The 15,456-nt window shown below is 44.9% G+C and overlaps 1 protein-coding gene across 1 annotated transcript in view; it reads left to right on the top strand.

Moving 5' to 3' along the window:
* Positions 1-7,863, top strand: part of NEDD9 (neural precursor cell expressed, developmentally down-regulated 9) — a 39,461-nt gene extending 31,598 nt beyond the window's left edge. The window contains exons 3-7 of the mRNA XM_061346508.1: positions 514-615; positions 1,718-1,819; positions 2,247-3,470; positions 3,776-3,865; positions 5,248-7,863. Coding sequence (XP_061202492.1) covers positions 514-615; positions 1,718-1,819; positions 2,247-3,470; positions 3,776-3,865; positions 5,248-5,757 — 2,028 coding nt within the window. The 3' untranslated portion in view covers positions 5,758-7,863. The remainder of the gene's footprint in view (positions 1-513; positions 616-1,717; positions 1,820-2,246; positions 3,471-3,775; positions 3,866-5,247) is intronic.
* Positions 7,864-15,456: the final 7,593 nt, after the last annotated feature.

Here is a 15,456-nt window from a genome sequence, read left to right on the forward strand (position 1 = left end):
GCACAGGAACGTAGATGTCCTGCCGGAGTAGGTGGGAAATAACCTCCACAAGCAAAGGATTAGACTCCCAGAGCCTGAGCATAGTATTTTACATCTCTATCAGTAAGTGGAGACACTCAACACCTCAATAGGATCAGCGTATACATAGCCCTTATCTCAGTGAGTGGGTGATGCAACTGTCACTTCATGTAGTCTGTGCTAATGGGCAGTTAGTGGGACCAAGCTCCCTTAGACCTGTTGGAGAATCTGTGCATGACAAATAGAAGAAACTATAGCACTAGGAAGCAGCTGTGTCAGAACTAGTCTGGAAGGAGAAGATGGTGCATTTATAGCTTCTAACAATCATTTTGCAGCATTCCACCGTCAGAAGTATATGTAGGCTTGTGTCACTAACGTTGCTACATAAAACATAAATGTTAATAGTACTGGATTGTTTACACCCTGTTTAGTTACAGAAAGAACATGGTAAGATCCTCAAAGACTTATGTTTCCTCTTTTTCTTTTATCTCACAGGTAATAACTCCAGTCAGGTCAGGACAAGGTTATGTTTATGAATTCCCTTCCAAATACCAGAAGGATACCTATGATATCCCCCCGGTTCGCCCTCTTCAAGGGGTAGGTACCAATAAAACTGCCAACAGCACTGACAGGGCACAAAAGGTGATGAATGTTTACCAGAAGTTTATGAGCAAAGCAAGTTCTCTCATTTCAGAGATAAAATATGTTTTAATTAAATACTGTGGCTTATTCACAGAGTGCAGAAGTATTTCAAAGTTGTATTTGATGTTGACTAAGATTTGGCAGCACACCAAACATGAAAATCCCATTTGTTCTCTGTGTTTTGATCAAAGAGTGTATCTAAACAGAATAAACTTGCTGCCTAGGGACACTTTTTTTTCCCCTTACTTTGTTGTTAGTTGACAGTAATTCACTCACTAAGGGTAAAATCATCGCCTAAATGAACAGCTGCTATGCAGGGAGCTTTTTTTCACCACATATCTACTGCACCATGTCACTGAACTTGAAATACATCTTTGTTCAGGGGAACACACTTAGCATTCAGTCCTCAAGATTACTCCCCTCGGGAGCAACCCTGAAACAATAGTACATAAAACAAACTGGCACCAAATGCTGGGAAGTCTGGGTTAAGAGACATTCAGAGAGTGGCCTTAGACTTCATGCAGAACCCACTATAAGTGTAGGACATGCCACCAAGTGGGACACTTGAAACATCTGACAGCTGCACTCTGCTAGAAGCAGCTTACACTGCACCCAGTAAAGCAGATGGGTGATGCTGATAGGGACAGTCTTAGCTTCAGAGAGTTTGGTGTGTACTAGTACAAGTGTATTCCTCAACCCCTCTAAATCTCTATTAGTAAGAGTGTGATCAGTTCTGGTCACATGAGGATAGTGCTTCCCTGTTCACCCCAGTAGGTATCTGTAATAGACTGGCCTTGACATAACTCTCAGGATGGAAGTCAGCTGTGATGACTGTGATGACCTCTCCAACCTGGTGTCCACACAATTGCCCAGAGGGGACCTAGCTAAGTGCATTTCTTCCCAGCTGTCTGAAATACCAGGCAAATCCAAGCAGCTTTCCCATATGACACAAAGTTGAAGGCTGTTTAAGAGGAAACACAGAAACCAAGAAAACTTGTCTGAGAGTAGAGCTTTCCTGAGGTGACTTCTTTATGTAACAAATTTATTCTTTCTTTAGATATATGACATTCCCCCCACATCAGTTAAGGGGCCTGCACTTCCAGTTCCCATCGGAGAAGCAAAAGCTTTAGGAGTCTATGACATACCACCTGCCAAAGTGGTAAGTATTATACTGTTTCCACAAGATCCTGTACTTTCATGTCTGATCAAAGACATATTTAAAGAAGATTTTCCTGAAGGAAAAGGAGATTCAAAGATTTCCTTAGGTTCCTAAACTGTTAAAACTGGTAAAGTGAAGCACTGCATCAACATTATTAATGTTACAGAGTGTGAACTGATAATTAGACCTACATTATCTTTGTCACAGCATGCTGCCTTTTTTGATTTTGCTGCTTATGATAATTTGCAGCAAGGTAAATGTTAAAACGTGAGATACTAAAATGGGTGCTCAAACTCAGGATAAGTAACTGAATTTTATAAAAGTCAATAGCAGATCTTCCATCCCATCATTTTATAGGCCATATGGAAGATGTAAAATACTTTACTATTCTAGCCAAAGGTTTCATGGTTTGCTTTCTGTGAATCAGGTCTATGCAACCAATCCATCTGCATGCCGAGATGATACAGGCCTGAGGGAAAATGTGCAGGATTTTTCATCTGCAGTGGGCCACAGTGCAAGACCAGAAGGAGTATATGATATTCCTCCTCCCATCACCAAAGCAACTGGAAAAGAACTTAATAAATTTCCTCCTGAGAGCCTGTTATTGTCGGACGGAGTGCCACAGAAACATGGTGTTTATGACATCCCTATGAACCAGCAAAACCATTTTCTTGGACAGCAAATTGCACCTCAAAAAGATGTTTATGATACCCCAAGGGGAGTTGCATTCCCAGGACAACAGACAGGACTCAATGAAAGTCTCATCCCAGAAGGAAGAGAAGGTGTATATGATGTGCCACCACCAGTCCTCCAAGACACTAAAGGCTTACAGGATGTGACTGATGGGATAAATAGGTTGTCTTTCTCCAGCACAGGAAGCACAAGGAGTAACATGTCCACATCTTCAACAACATCAAAAGACTCTTCTTTCTCAGCATCGACTGCACAGGACAAAAGATTAATCCTTGATCCAGACACTGCTATAGAGAGGCTTTATTGTCTCCAGCAGATGGTGGAGACAGCTGTCAATAACCTTATGGCTTTTGTAACAGCAGACTGGCGATCTTACGGATATATGGAGAAACACATCAATGAAATTCACGCTGCTGTGGATAAGGTAGAGCAGTCGCTGTTGGAGTACCTCCAGTTTGCTAAAGGATCAGCAGCCAATGCTTCCTGCCTGTCCGAGTTCAGCCTCCTTAACAAAATGAGGAGGGAGGTGCAAAGGCTGGAGGACTCTCACCAGATCCTTACCCAAACCAGTCACGACCTGAACAGCTACAACTGGTCTTTGAATGTTCTAGCTGTCAATAGACTGCAGAGCAAGTGTGATGACTTAGATCGGTTTGTAATGGTGGCAAGGACAGTCCCAGACGATGCCAAGCAACTGACCACTACCATCAGTGTCAACGCAGAGATGCTCTTCAAACAGGCACTGAGCAGCTCACGTTTCAAAAACGTACCAGAGAGTATCACAAACATTCCTGACTATGTTTATGATAATCCTCATATGCAGCGTCATGGAGAAAAAGCACAGAACCACTGTACTTCCCTTCCTCCACTCCTGAATAAAGGTCAGCACCCTCACAATACTACCAGTGAGAGCTCAGAAAAGAGCTGGATGGATGACTACGATTATGTTCACCTGCAGGTGGGTAAACCCAGTGTTGTTGTCTGTGCTTTCCTGTGTTTGCAGGAAAGTAGCAATCAGATTGTCATGCTAATGAATATTGAAAAGTAGTTTCAGCAGGGCAAACACTTCCTCTCAGATAAGACTGTTGTGTATACATGATAGTGATAGCCTTCTGCTCTGCCACACAATCCTTTTCTTTGAACTCACAGAGGTGCACTACCAGTGAAAAAGCCAATACAAAGAAGCCTGTTATTTGACCTGTGAGTTGTCATTTAGCTCAGGAGCGGTTTTGGTTTAACAGTGTTTTATGTTATGGAAAACAGGGAAAAGAAGAGTTTGAAAGGCAACAGAAGGAGCTGCTGGAAAAGGAAAATATCATGAAGCAGAGCAAGATGGAGCTTGAGCACCATCAGGTATGTTTGCTTGGGTGCAATAACAACTTTAAAATGCAGTGTTCCTTGCACATAGGGAGTAATGGTCAAGTAAAGCAGGAGGGGCCCTTCCCTTAGCAGTGAGCATCATGGCTGTGAGGTATGCATGAGTGCCAGCACATGCAGTTGGAAAGTCCCAGGTGCTAGACTGTGAAGATGGCAGGTATTAGGTCTTGGCTAAACAGCAGCTCCTGGTTAGTTTCTTTTGAAGTGGAATTTGTGCCTGTCAGGCTCTACCATTAATGGATCATCAACACAAAGGAGAAGGACACGCACTGTCATGCTCCAAATGGGAAATGGTGAGCATCAAGATTTTAGCACCTTCCTGGCCCTGTGCATCTGTGTCAACAATTCCTTATGGCAAAGAAATCTTAAGTATTAACCCCAGAGTAGCCATTCTGAAGATCAGCATCTCTGCCTGTGTTATTTCCTTTTTGCCACTTCGTAATTGAGTGTAAGCACAGACGCAGCTCTCTGTTTAAAACATTTCTTGTGGCAGGAATAAGCCTGCCCCTTGAAAACAATTTCCAACCATCTCTATTTAAGAGGCTAATTATTTTTTATACGATGCACCATTGTGGTGGGCCCAGCGCATACATACAATAAAAGGCGTTCTATGTCTTAAAAGTTTACCACAGAGGAGAAACAGACTTCTGCAATGTCTCACAGTGGGTCAGTCACAAAGCCAGCTGGAGAACATGGCTTTCTTGATCTGCGGTCCAGTGCCTTAATCACTGCACCACACTGAATACACGTGCTGAATATGCCTGTGCATCTCTTCAGTGAACATCAATAGCATCAACTTAAATACTGTGCTTAACATAATTTTAAATGCCAAAAGGTAGGTCATGTGAGATTGAGAGCTATCACATTGCCCTCATGTTAATTCTTCAATAACATTTTTGCCATGTCTTATGGCAGAAAATTGTACAAGCAATGCAGAGGTGAGAGTTAAATGTTTGTCATCTCAAAATCCCACAGAGATGGCAGCTTTTTAAAGATTGTGTAGGAGTTGCTGCCACTTGGATCCATCTCTCTCACTTGTGATTTCAGAACATTCCAAGTGAGCAGCAGGCTGTAAATTCATGAGGCTTTGTGCTTTGGGTTTTTTTATGCAAATAGAGTATTTTAGATGTTTTTTCTCATCTGAACTCTGTGTGTTTGGCTTTATGGTAACCAGAGTGCTTGATTACCCCTCACTCTCCACAATAAAAGATCTTAGAAAACATAATACTACTTTTTATTTATCACAGGTCAGTCTAGGATACCCAGGAGTACCCCGAGGCATAAGGTGAAACTGTAATACGTAACACAACATCTTATGTGAATATTCTCTGAAGAGAGCTTTTTAATTTGCCTTTCAGATCAATCAGTTTCAACGTCTGGAGCAAGAGATCACAAAGCCAGTAGAGAATGACATCTCAAAATGGAAGCCACCTCAAGCTCTCCAAACTGCAAACAGTGCTGCCACCTCCCGTGACAGCCAGCTGCTTTTGTTCTATTCTGACCAATGTGAGACTCACTTCAACTCCCTCCTAAATGCCATCGATGCCTTTTTCAGTTGCGTCAACGCTTCTCAGCCCCCCCGGATCTTTGTGGCTCACAGCAAATTCGTCATTTTGAGCGCTCACAAACTTGTGTTCATTGGGGACATGCTCACGAGGCAAGTGACGACTCAGGACATACGCAACAAAGTGATGAACTCCAGCAATCAGCTGTGTGAACTGCTGAGGAGTGTGGTTCTGGCTACCAAGACGGCTGCCTTGCATTACCCCAACACAGCAGCCCTGCAGAAGATGGTGGACCAAGTGACAGAGCTGTCGCGTCACGCACAGTTGTTCAAACTCTCGCTGGTCCAAATGGCATCCTTATAAAACCCAGTAGAGCCCAGTCTGTGAGCGGCAAAACAGAAGAGCAAACTGGAGCTATTTTTGTGTAAATGTTATCATTTATTTTTTTAGATTTTTTAAATGGAATATTTTAAATACATTCATACTTGTTAGAGAATCTAATGAAATCAGGGATCTGGGAGTATATCTGGTTCTGTATTATGTTTCTAATACACATTTAGATTCGTATATACTGCATATATGTATATGTTGCTGTGTTTGCTAAAATATCAGCTAAGCACCTTAAAGATTATGCGTCGGGTAAGCAGCATGCATCTTTTGTATATACTGCCTGTTTCCTCAGTATATTTGTTAACTGGATGCTGCATTCCTCTTGTTTCATTCCGTCTTGATTTTGGCACATGGACTTGGTTGTGAAACCTACTTGTACCAATCCACGAAGCAAGTGTAATGGTTCTCATAGAACTCCGTTCCCTTCTTAGAAGTTACTTTCTATAGGTTAATTCCATGAAATTTAACTCTCTTCTCGCTGTCACTTTGTTATGTACAGCATTCAATCATTCTGACTGGCATATATGCACAACTGCAACAAGCAGCACTCCAAGCAAGGCATGCAGCATTTTGAAGAAAAGCTTTTTTAGGCCATATAAGAAACAGAACCTTCTAAGGAGGAAGGCAGAATCATATATATTTAGTATCTTACAGCATTCAAATTTCACTGTTTCTGATAACTGCAAGATGGGATTTCAAAAAGTGGATGAATTCCCAGCAAGGTAAATTCATACACGTTTACCTTGTATGTCCTTGCATTGGCAATTAGATTTAACAGGCTCAAAAGCCTTACTGTTCATGGACTCAAGACTTATCCTAAAAGCATCCCAGAATTCATTGGACTCATCTCATCTTTGAGGCTGCAGATGAGCAATGTCTCAAAATACTAGTCCCTTCCAGAGGGATTAACATACACATTGTAATTCCTATGGAAAGAAAATAGCTTGATTTGAAATAACAGATAAGCATCTCTATAGCATATACACAATGTAATGAAGAAATAGCACTTATTTTTGTAGGACACATTCCTGGGAATTAGTTGCATCTGTTGGAATTCAGACTTCCGTTCAGCTCTTGGGTGCTTTTTTCACCCCAAATTCTCTTGCATAGGTGCTGATCCTTCTGCACTACACTGTTGCGAAAAATGACCTCTGTTTTAATGGGGCCATTCCATCAGTAAATACACACAATCCCACCCAGTAACTTTCAGTTTAAACCCTTAAAAATTGTTAGCAGATTGGTAGACTGCTTTAGAAATGTCATGTATGCTGGCTGCTCCAAAACACACATAGGCTTATTTGTCTCAGTTGCCTTTTGTGAACCCCCTAAGAATAAATCAGAATGCCATTTACCCATGGCCCTCAGACTAGAAACAAAGCTTCAATAGCTCAGGTAAATTCCAGGTGATTCTGGCATTTTTAAAGCAGAAACACTACTCTCCTTGAGTAATTCAAGGTAGTCCCACATTGATGCATTCTGAGGATTCACGTCAGCAAATGGATCACTGGTGGCACCTCAAGAACAGGCACTTTGGCCTAACTTCTCACTTCCTAGTATGTATCCGAACACGTGCCTTACTGAAACAGGATTTGCTGTCTTACATAACAAAACCATTTCAGCAGCATATGAAATCTTGCAGCCTTAATGTATTGTTTCAGAGTGAAGACTGTTCTTAGCGACCTTAATGTCACACTTCTACAGTCTGCCCAACATTCCTGGAAGGGCAGCAGGAGCCAGCACAACCTCAGCTGGCCCAGAATTGGCTCCAGTGCCTGGCTCTGGTGTAACATCCAGAAAGTGCAGTTATGCTAATGGTAACCGATAGCCAGTTGCCAAAAAGCAATCCACCTGAACCTGTTTTGTACTAGTATTGTTTGGAATTCTTTTGGATTTCCTTATCCATTTTCTTTTTTCACTGTGTATTATTAGAAAGTGAAAAAGTGTTTTGAAGCTTAGTGGTTATGTTGATAGTTTGTGCTTTCGAAAGGAGAACCTTTATTGCAAGCCTGTATTACAGTTTGTTATCTTGTAGAGAGTCATTTTAAAATGATTAAATGACTAGCTTTTTTATATAAAAAAGGTAACACTTGGTCTTACTTTTTCTTGTTTTCAGAGTTCTCTAAGCATATTAAAAGGAAGTATTAGCAAGAAGCAATATTATCAAAGCCATTCTAAAATGAGGTGTTCACTTTTTGTCTTTCCAGTGATCAGTGCTTATAGGGTGAAATGAGAACTTGAGGATATGAGAGGAGGGGACAGGCAGTTTCTCTGCCTGTCTAGAAGAAGCAATTGAAGCATTTATCCAACTCAGATACACAAGGGATCAAGTCTGAAATACAATCATCAGTGTCTAGGCTTCTGTCCCATTGCCAGCATCTGTTCCTGCTGCATCCCAGACTGGTCCTTGTGGTGAACGGGGCAGTTCCTCTCAACGCAGTCCCTCAGGAAGGTGGGGTGGCAGGACATGGATGTGACTGTCCATGCACTATGGCCTGCTCCCCAACTCCAGCATTTACTGGAGAAGCCATGATCCACAAGCGAACCAGTAGAACAACTACTTAGTGTAGCTATCCTCCCCTCCTTCCCAAAGCTGAGAGCACCCCTCTTCTACTACATGTCAAGTTGAGCATTATCTGGGAGTGGGTTCCATCCAAAACAACCAAGCGTTCAAGGATCACAGAGCGTTTCCCATCAGATACTGTCCCATTTCACTGTTGCCAAGGCACTGCCCTACCTCCTGTTGAACACCCTGGGTTTGCAAAGAGCAGAGGAAGTGCCTGCGACCTGCTCCATGCTTAGGCCAGTTCTCAGCTGCCGTAAAAGGCATTCCTGCTGGGGAGTTAAGTACAGAGCAAGACTTGAGAGCAATGTGCCCAGTTTGGCTTGTGTGTCCCAAGGGGGAAGCTGGTGATGCAGGGCTGCTTCCTGAAAGTGCTTTGTTTATTCCTCTGCTAAATTTAAAAAGGTGAGCTAACAACAAAGCAGGGACTGGACACCCAAAACAGTTCAGAAGAGAAACCAGAGCCTCTTTGCTCCCCTCCCTGAGCTACAGTGTCCCTATGCAGTTGCCAAGAAGATGCTGCTGTTTGGCAATCAAGTCGATGACCAGTGTGAAATGCCTGTCTGATGTCCGGTGTGGAAGACTGCCTCACTAGTGGCAAATGTGAACATGCTTGGCTCCTTACTCCAGCCAGTCAGCAGCCCGTCCTCAGAGGAGACCTTCCCATGGCATTGCCTCTGGGGAGCTGCTGCTTCAGAGCAGGGTGCTTTTCATCCCATCACCTTCCAGGTCAGTGGCTAGGACCACTTGAGGATGGCCTCCCAAAGCAAAGGATCAGCAAGGAAAGTTTCATAGAATCACAGAACGGTTTGGGTTGGAAGGGAACTTAAAGCTCATCCAGTTCCAACCCCCTGCCATGGGCAGGGACACCTCCCACTAGACCAGGTTGCTCCAAGCCCAGTCCAACCTGGCCTTGAACACTGCCAGGGATGGGGCAGCCACAGCTTCTCTGGGCAACCTGTGCCAGTGCTTCACCAGTAAAATTTCAGGTCACACCATCTGGGTGTGCTGGGCATGCACACTGATGGCTGTTGCAGCGCCATCCTCTTTAGCCTTGCAGGGCAGCAGAAAATCAGGAGTTGACAGTTCCACGGCAGGAAATGAGGAGACAAAAGCTCCTTGGGCCTCCCGATAAACCTATGTCTCCACCACAACATGGTCTTGGCTCACAGTTACTGCAGGCTTCTGAGCAGAAGTGAAATGCTCAGAGAGGCAATGCTGAGAGGAATGTGACTTTCCCACCTCTCCTGGGGTTTAACTTGCAATAGTAACCTTCTCACAGGAGTTTGTTCTTCAGTTCTCTTTTCAGCAGACAGCATCACGCTAGGTTTAACCGAGAACGGACCTGCCGTTTGCTTTCTTGTCTACACCTCCCTGAGTATTTACCCCCAGCCCTGCACCCCCACAGGCAGTCCATCAAGTCACAGTTCCTTGCAGGAGTCTGCCCTGTTGCTACTGACCTCTGCATGAGTTCCCATGCAAAGCCCCGTGCCTAGGAAACCTGCACCCACAGGCCTGCAGCTGCAATGGATTCAGTGTATGTACTGCCTGCCTGACAGGGGTTTATTCTCCTCTGCTGAGCACCAAGACATGGCACCTTTTTCTGTCCTAGCAGCAATTCAACAGATCAGGCTGACTACAGCACAAACAGAACGGGGGAGCCCAAAGCATCGGCTCTACGGATGATATATAAAGCTCAGCTCTTTCGCAATGCATTCCCTCTGCGATGCAGCACAAGCAGCCGCAGCCACCTCCGCACGCAGTGGGCTCCCAAAAGGTTGCACATACCACAGGCCCAAGTAAAAACCACGATTCCCTGGTTCCATGCACACTCACACCCATGGGGCATCAGCTTCACCAGCCAAGGGAGGGGTGTTATAACCTTGCTGTTGATGGGAGGCTTGTCCCCTGAGATCAGGGGGACTTCTTTCTCCTTCCCTATAATTTCCCTTAATTACAGAAGCAATGATCAGAGCTCTTTCCAGAGCTGCAGGAAACCAAATCCAAGAGGCACTTCATAGCTTCCTACTTTGCTAGCTTTACCTTGCTGAACATTGCAGCCAGGGCTACCCAAACCGTTGCCAACCAGGAAGGCGCAATAGCAATGTCCTAGAAGCATCTGCTATTTATATAAAGGCAGACTTAAGCATAGTTAAATGAAGGTTACAGTGAAGGACAGGCAATAAGGCTGAAACAGGAGAGCAGAGAGAACGGCAAAGAGGAGATAAAAGCCTTCTCAGGCTTTAGATGGTCTTGCAGAAAGGAATCAAAGTATATTTTCAAACTTTTTGTGCAGCTAGAAGGCTCCAGGGCATTCCCCTGCACAGTGATTGAAGTCTGCCTTTATTCCCAGCTAAGCTCAAAGATAAATAGCCACAAGGGTGAGTGGCCATGAACATGAATGGACTTGTACTGTGTTTTCACCCTGTGCTTTGTTTTTATGAAGCATGGTAGGAACAGCCCACCCAAAAGCCTTTGATCTCAGGAGGCAATTCGAGCTGGAAACAGGTACCTGTGATTAGCATGCACTCCACAATGGGGGAAGTTGACTTGGCTTTCAAAGTAAATTATTTTGTGGTAAACGAGAACAAGCACGTGTGCTCTGCAGTGATTGACCTGCCGTTATTTTCAGGCCCCACTGCCCAAGACACAGCTTCCGGTTGTCCACTTGCAGATTTACTTAAGGAATGAGCACAGCCCTGCTGGCAACCGACATCACTTTTGTACGCAGTGCTACAATGACCAAAAGAACATTCCCAGAGCAGGGCTGCACCTCATCAGGATGCAGGACTCACCATTTCCATCCTGCAGCAGCAGGAGGTGTGGAGCTGCCTCTGCACACTGAGAAGTTAAGGTGGAAATCCACACATCCCACAAACGTGGGCATTACATAGAACCACAGCTCCATCTGAGGAGTAAAGCTGCTGAAGACACCGAGATATACACATGAAAATGCTCCTTTCTTCTCCATGGGGAGGTGATGCCCAGAGTGCCCTATGTTGGATTATCCCACCTCTGCTCCCAGTGTGAGACACCCCAGATGCAGTTGCTCGTGCTTACCCAACAAGATATGCATACAAGACATCTTCAGGGTCCCTTTCAAACTGAATAGAGACCAAGTCATATGATCAAGTCTAATTTAGGATGCAATAAACCCTCTCTAGGCTCCAGTGATTAGGTCTCCTTTAGTTCTTCATGAGCAACCAAGACAAGTAGCTCAGCTGCAAATAACCGTATCATAGGCTCCTAAATTTTGAATATGATTAATCCTATCCCCAGACCCTAACACCTGCCTCCTGAAACTCAGTGTGGCCACATACATGGTTCAGGTCACAGCCGGAACACTAAAGCACCTTAGAAACTCGTAGACTTCTCCTGGTCTATCAGGCCTGAAGATGGTATTGGTACCATCAAAGCACTGGTCCCAAGGGTTCAGTAAGCCAAAGCAGTGCTGGAGCCTGAGCCTGCGAATGTTACAGCCCACATCCAAGCTCCTCCCAGTCCAGCCACTTCCCAGGCTATGGGATCAGACCTGACTCTGAAGTCCCATTGACTAAAATGTGCTCTGTGCCAGGGAAAAGCACAGAGGTAGCTCACATCTCTATGCCTCCATTCTCCCAGCAGTTCTCTTATCAACTCTGGGCTCACAGCAGCAGAGAGTCCATTTAGTTACAGAGGGCTTACTTAGGAGCTCCCACCCTGAAGGTATTTCTGGATTTGGTTGCTCTTCCTTGTAAGAGGGCAGAGAAACCCAGGAGTCAGGACAGGAAAATCAGGCAGATGTTACTTGTATCACAAATATGGTTGTTCAGGAGATGTTTAGCTCCCTCCCAATAAGCAATCAATCCTGTATCCATCTCTGCCTTGCTGGAAAAACATAATACACAGTTTCAAACACTCATTTACAGGGAGATCATGTGCCAGATGCAGAGTTAAGTAATTGCACATCCGGAGCAGCTGACTAGACAGGGAAGCATCAAGATGCTCCCAAGCTGCTCCTGCACCACAAACCAACCGTACTGCTGTCGGAGAAAACAAAGCACACCTGCTTTCAGACCAGCACAACAATACCAGACCATTACCATGCAAACCAGACTCCTGCAGTTGACCAGTGTTCCAGCAGATTAACCTGCCCCAGACTGTGCTGTCATGGGGGTAAACTGCACAATTCATGTACTTCATGTGGAGTCATTACATCTCATCAGGTACTTGTCAGACGGACAGAGCTACAGATACCTTTTTCTACTTGTGGAGTCTTACAATAGCCCGATAGCACAGGAGTATGTGGCATCTCTTCCACAGCAAACCCAACAAAGCCTTTGGAGCAACTGATCCAATCAACTGAACAAGGAATAACTTTGGCAGAAAATGCCAATCCTGCCTTTCAGGCAAGGCAACAGAGAACAAAACCTCCATGCCCTGCGAACATTGCTCAGTTTCACATCCTTAGAAACAAAACCAATCAAGTAGTGGAGTGAAATACAGTGTTTTCTACCTGAAAGCATCCATGGATTCCCAGGAGGACAGTGTATGATGAGAAACCAGAAGAACAATTCGACAAGCTCCCATTCCACAAGACTGCTTCTTTACCACAAGCTTTATGCACAGAAAAGCAACAGCTGTGTCCCCATCACCAGCTGAGATGCATCTATTTTTAAAGCCCACTCCATGCACACAGCAGTGAGTCCTCCAGGCCTGATAAGCCTCTAGCCCTGGCATTTTAACACAAATTAAAAGGGAGGAAAAAAGGCTTCCTAAGCACTACCTTTTGCACAAGTAGGAGCTAATTAGCTTTTCACATCTCCCTTGCACAGGGTGAAATCAGCTAAAGGGAGGGTGGGAGCTGGCTGCAGCACAAAGCCCAAGAAGCTCTGATCTCTTGCTGGCCCTGCTCAGTGTGCAGAGCATCCCAAGACATAAGTAAGCAGGCAAGCAAGGAGCAAAGCTGTGATCCCTTCCTATGTGCTGCACTGGACACTGGTTTATTGCTGGTCCTTCATAGCAGTAAACATGGCAGCCACTTGTAAAACAAAGGATTTATTTTTCATTCTGGACTTTGGAGACATTTTACTTAAGGGGATGTGTGTGTGCACGATTCAATTGGTTTTGATCTCTGAGCATCTCTATCAGCCTGCCAATGTCTAAGAAGGTAAGAGCTGCCCCATTGGATCAGGCCATGGTGCACATAGCTTCATACTCTTAACAGGGGCAGATGTGTACATTCAGGGTAAACTCACACATCCAACTCCCTATTGCTCACAGTCATTTGACCTGTTAGTACATACTGCCTTGCCTGTACCTCTTATTACTCTGTGAACTTGGGGTTTGCCCATGAGTATCTCCATCAGAAAAAAAAAAAAACAAAACAAACAAAAACCCACCGACAAAAAACGAAAATCACAAAACCGACCAATTTCTTAAGCTGCTCTTCACGATGTTACAGTGTAACCCTGCGGCAAGGAGGTCGCAAAGGAGGCCATCTGCACTGGCCCTGGTGGGCGGTCCACTTTTCCTCCTGCAAAGCGGACTTCTACCCGCAAAGCTTGCAGGCCCATGCCACCTAGTGGTGACAAGCCAGCTCCAACGATGCCTTCGTACCCAACTTTGATACTGAAACCTTCCAGGGTTTCAGACTGGATCTGCACTGTGAGAAATTCACCTGTTTAAGCAGCCAGTCTGCGAAAAAGTGCTTTCCCCATCCATGACATCACTCCAGAATTCAGGAGAAACATGAGGGCATCCTGGAAGCAGGGACAAGGAAAAGTGAAATCAAGTCTGCCCTCAGTATGAGACTCCTTCAGAAAGTGTAAAAATGAAGGCTGCAGTAAGTGTCATTGCTAATACTTAAATGTCACAATCATTAAACCCTGTGATTCTGGAAAATAAAGAGGCCAAAACAGTCAGTAGAAGACCTGCAACTCAGTGAAATTGCCAGCCCCTTGGCATGCCCTCCACTGGTCTGGAGGAAGGATGAGCATTTCCCAATGTCAAAGCAGTACCTGTGCTGGGTGTTTGCGAACGTGCCTGCACCCGATCAGCAGCAGAGGTCGATCAGGCCACCCGTGTTCCTGGAAAGACAAAGATGAGGCTGTGCCAGGGTCAGAAGTCACCACAGATGTGGTGCTGTCCAGCCACAACAGCAAGACGGCTTCAGGGGGTTTCAGCATTGGAAAACACAATCGATGCTGCAGACCTGGTGTGCCTGAGCCACACATTTGTGCCTTGCAGCACCAAGCTCAGGCCTCTCACAACTGCTCAGATCCCTAGGTGGTATCTCCTGTGCCCTCTAGAACATTCTTAAAGCAGTGTCTCACAGAACTTGAGGGTAGTAACTCCTTACATTATCAAAAGCCAAAACCACTCACGTTGGAAATGATGTGCAAGAGACGTATTGACACATTCTGCAGTGGCAAGGATGTTGCCTGACATGTTCAAACAGGACAAAGCTAACAGATGATCAGCTGGCACCGAAAGGCTGATTTGAAACACAGGAACTGCGATTAACTCTAAATGAGCAGGAAGTTCTCAGAATAACAGAAGGCTCCTGATTAGGTCCTTAAATAAGCAGCAGGGCACTGTGCTAGAAAGTTCAAGACTGACTGAAATAAAAACCCATAACATAGCCCCAGTAGTTCAAGCCAGAACTGGTGTTATTTGTGAACACACACATACTTGCTGAGAGGAAGCTTTTAACTCCCCACACAAGATGTTAAAATACTTCAGCACAGAGGAGAGGAAACTGATGTGACTTACAGCAAGCTACCCCTCTCTACAGTGGTTCTGAGGACACAGGTTACATGTACCTTCCTACGTGCAAGCTCTGCAGTTGTCTGCATAGAAGGCTGAAGTTTCAATGGGATGTAGGTGGAAGCCAGCTGCAGGAATTGTGCAGCACACAGCCCCAGGCATCAGGGACTCACAGGTAAACACCTCTCAGGCCACAGCTCCCTCATACATAACACCTTCTTTTTACCCTTTCGAGTTCAAGGACACTGCCAGCATTCAGGATGAATCCCTGTGGCAGCAGGCACAAACTGTGCTAGCAGAGGGAGGTGCATCACAAACACAACGGGTGACAACCTTCACGGATAGATAAGGCAGAACACACACCT

This window comes from Neopsephotus bourkii, unplaced genomic scaffold (genome assembly GCF_033783945.1).
Source record: "Neopsephotus bourkii isolate Nb327-2 ecotype Australia unplaced genomic scaffold, CSIRO-AGI_Nbou_v1 NB_272, whole genome shotgun sequence".
Taxonomy (NCBI): Eukaryota; Metazoa; Chordata; class Aves; order Psittaciformes; family Psittacidae; genus Neopsephotus; species Neopsephotus bourkii.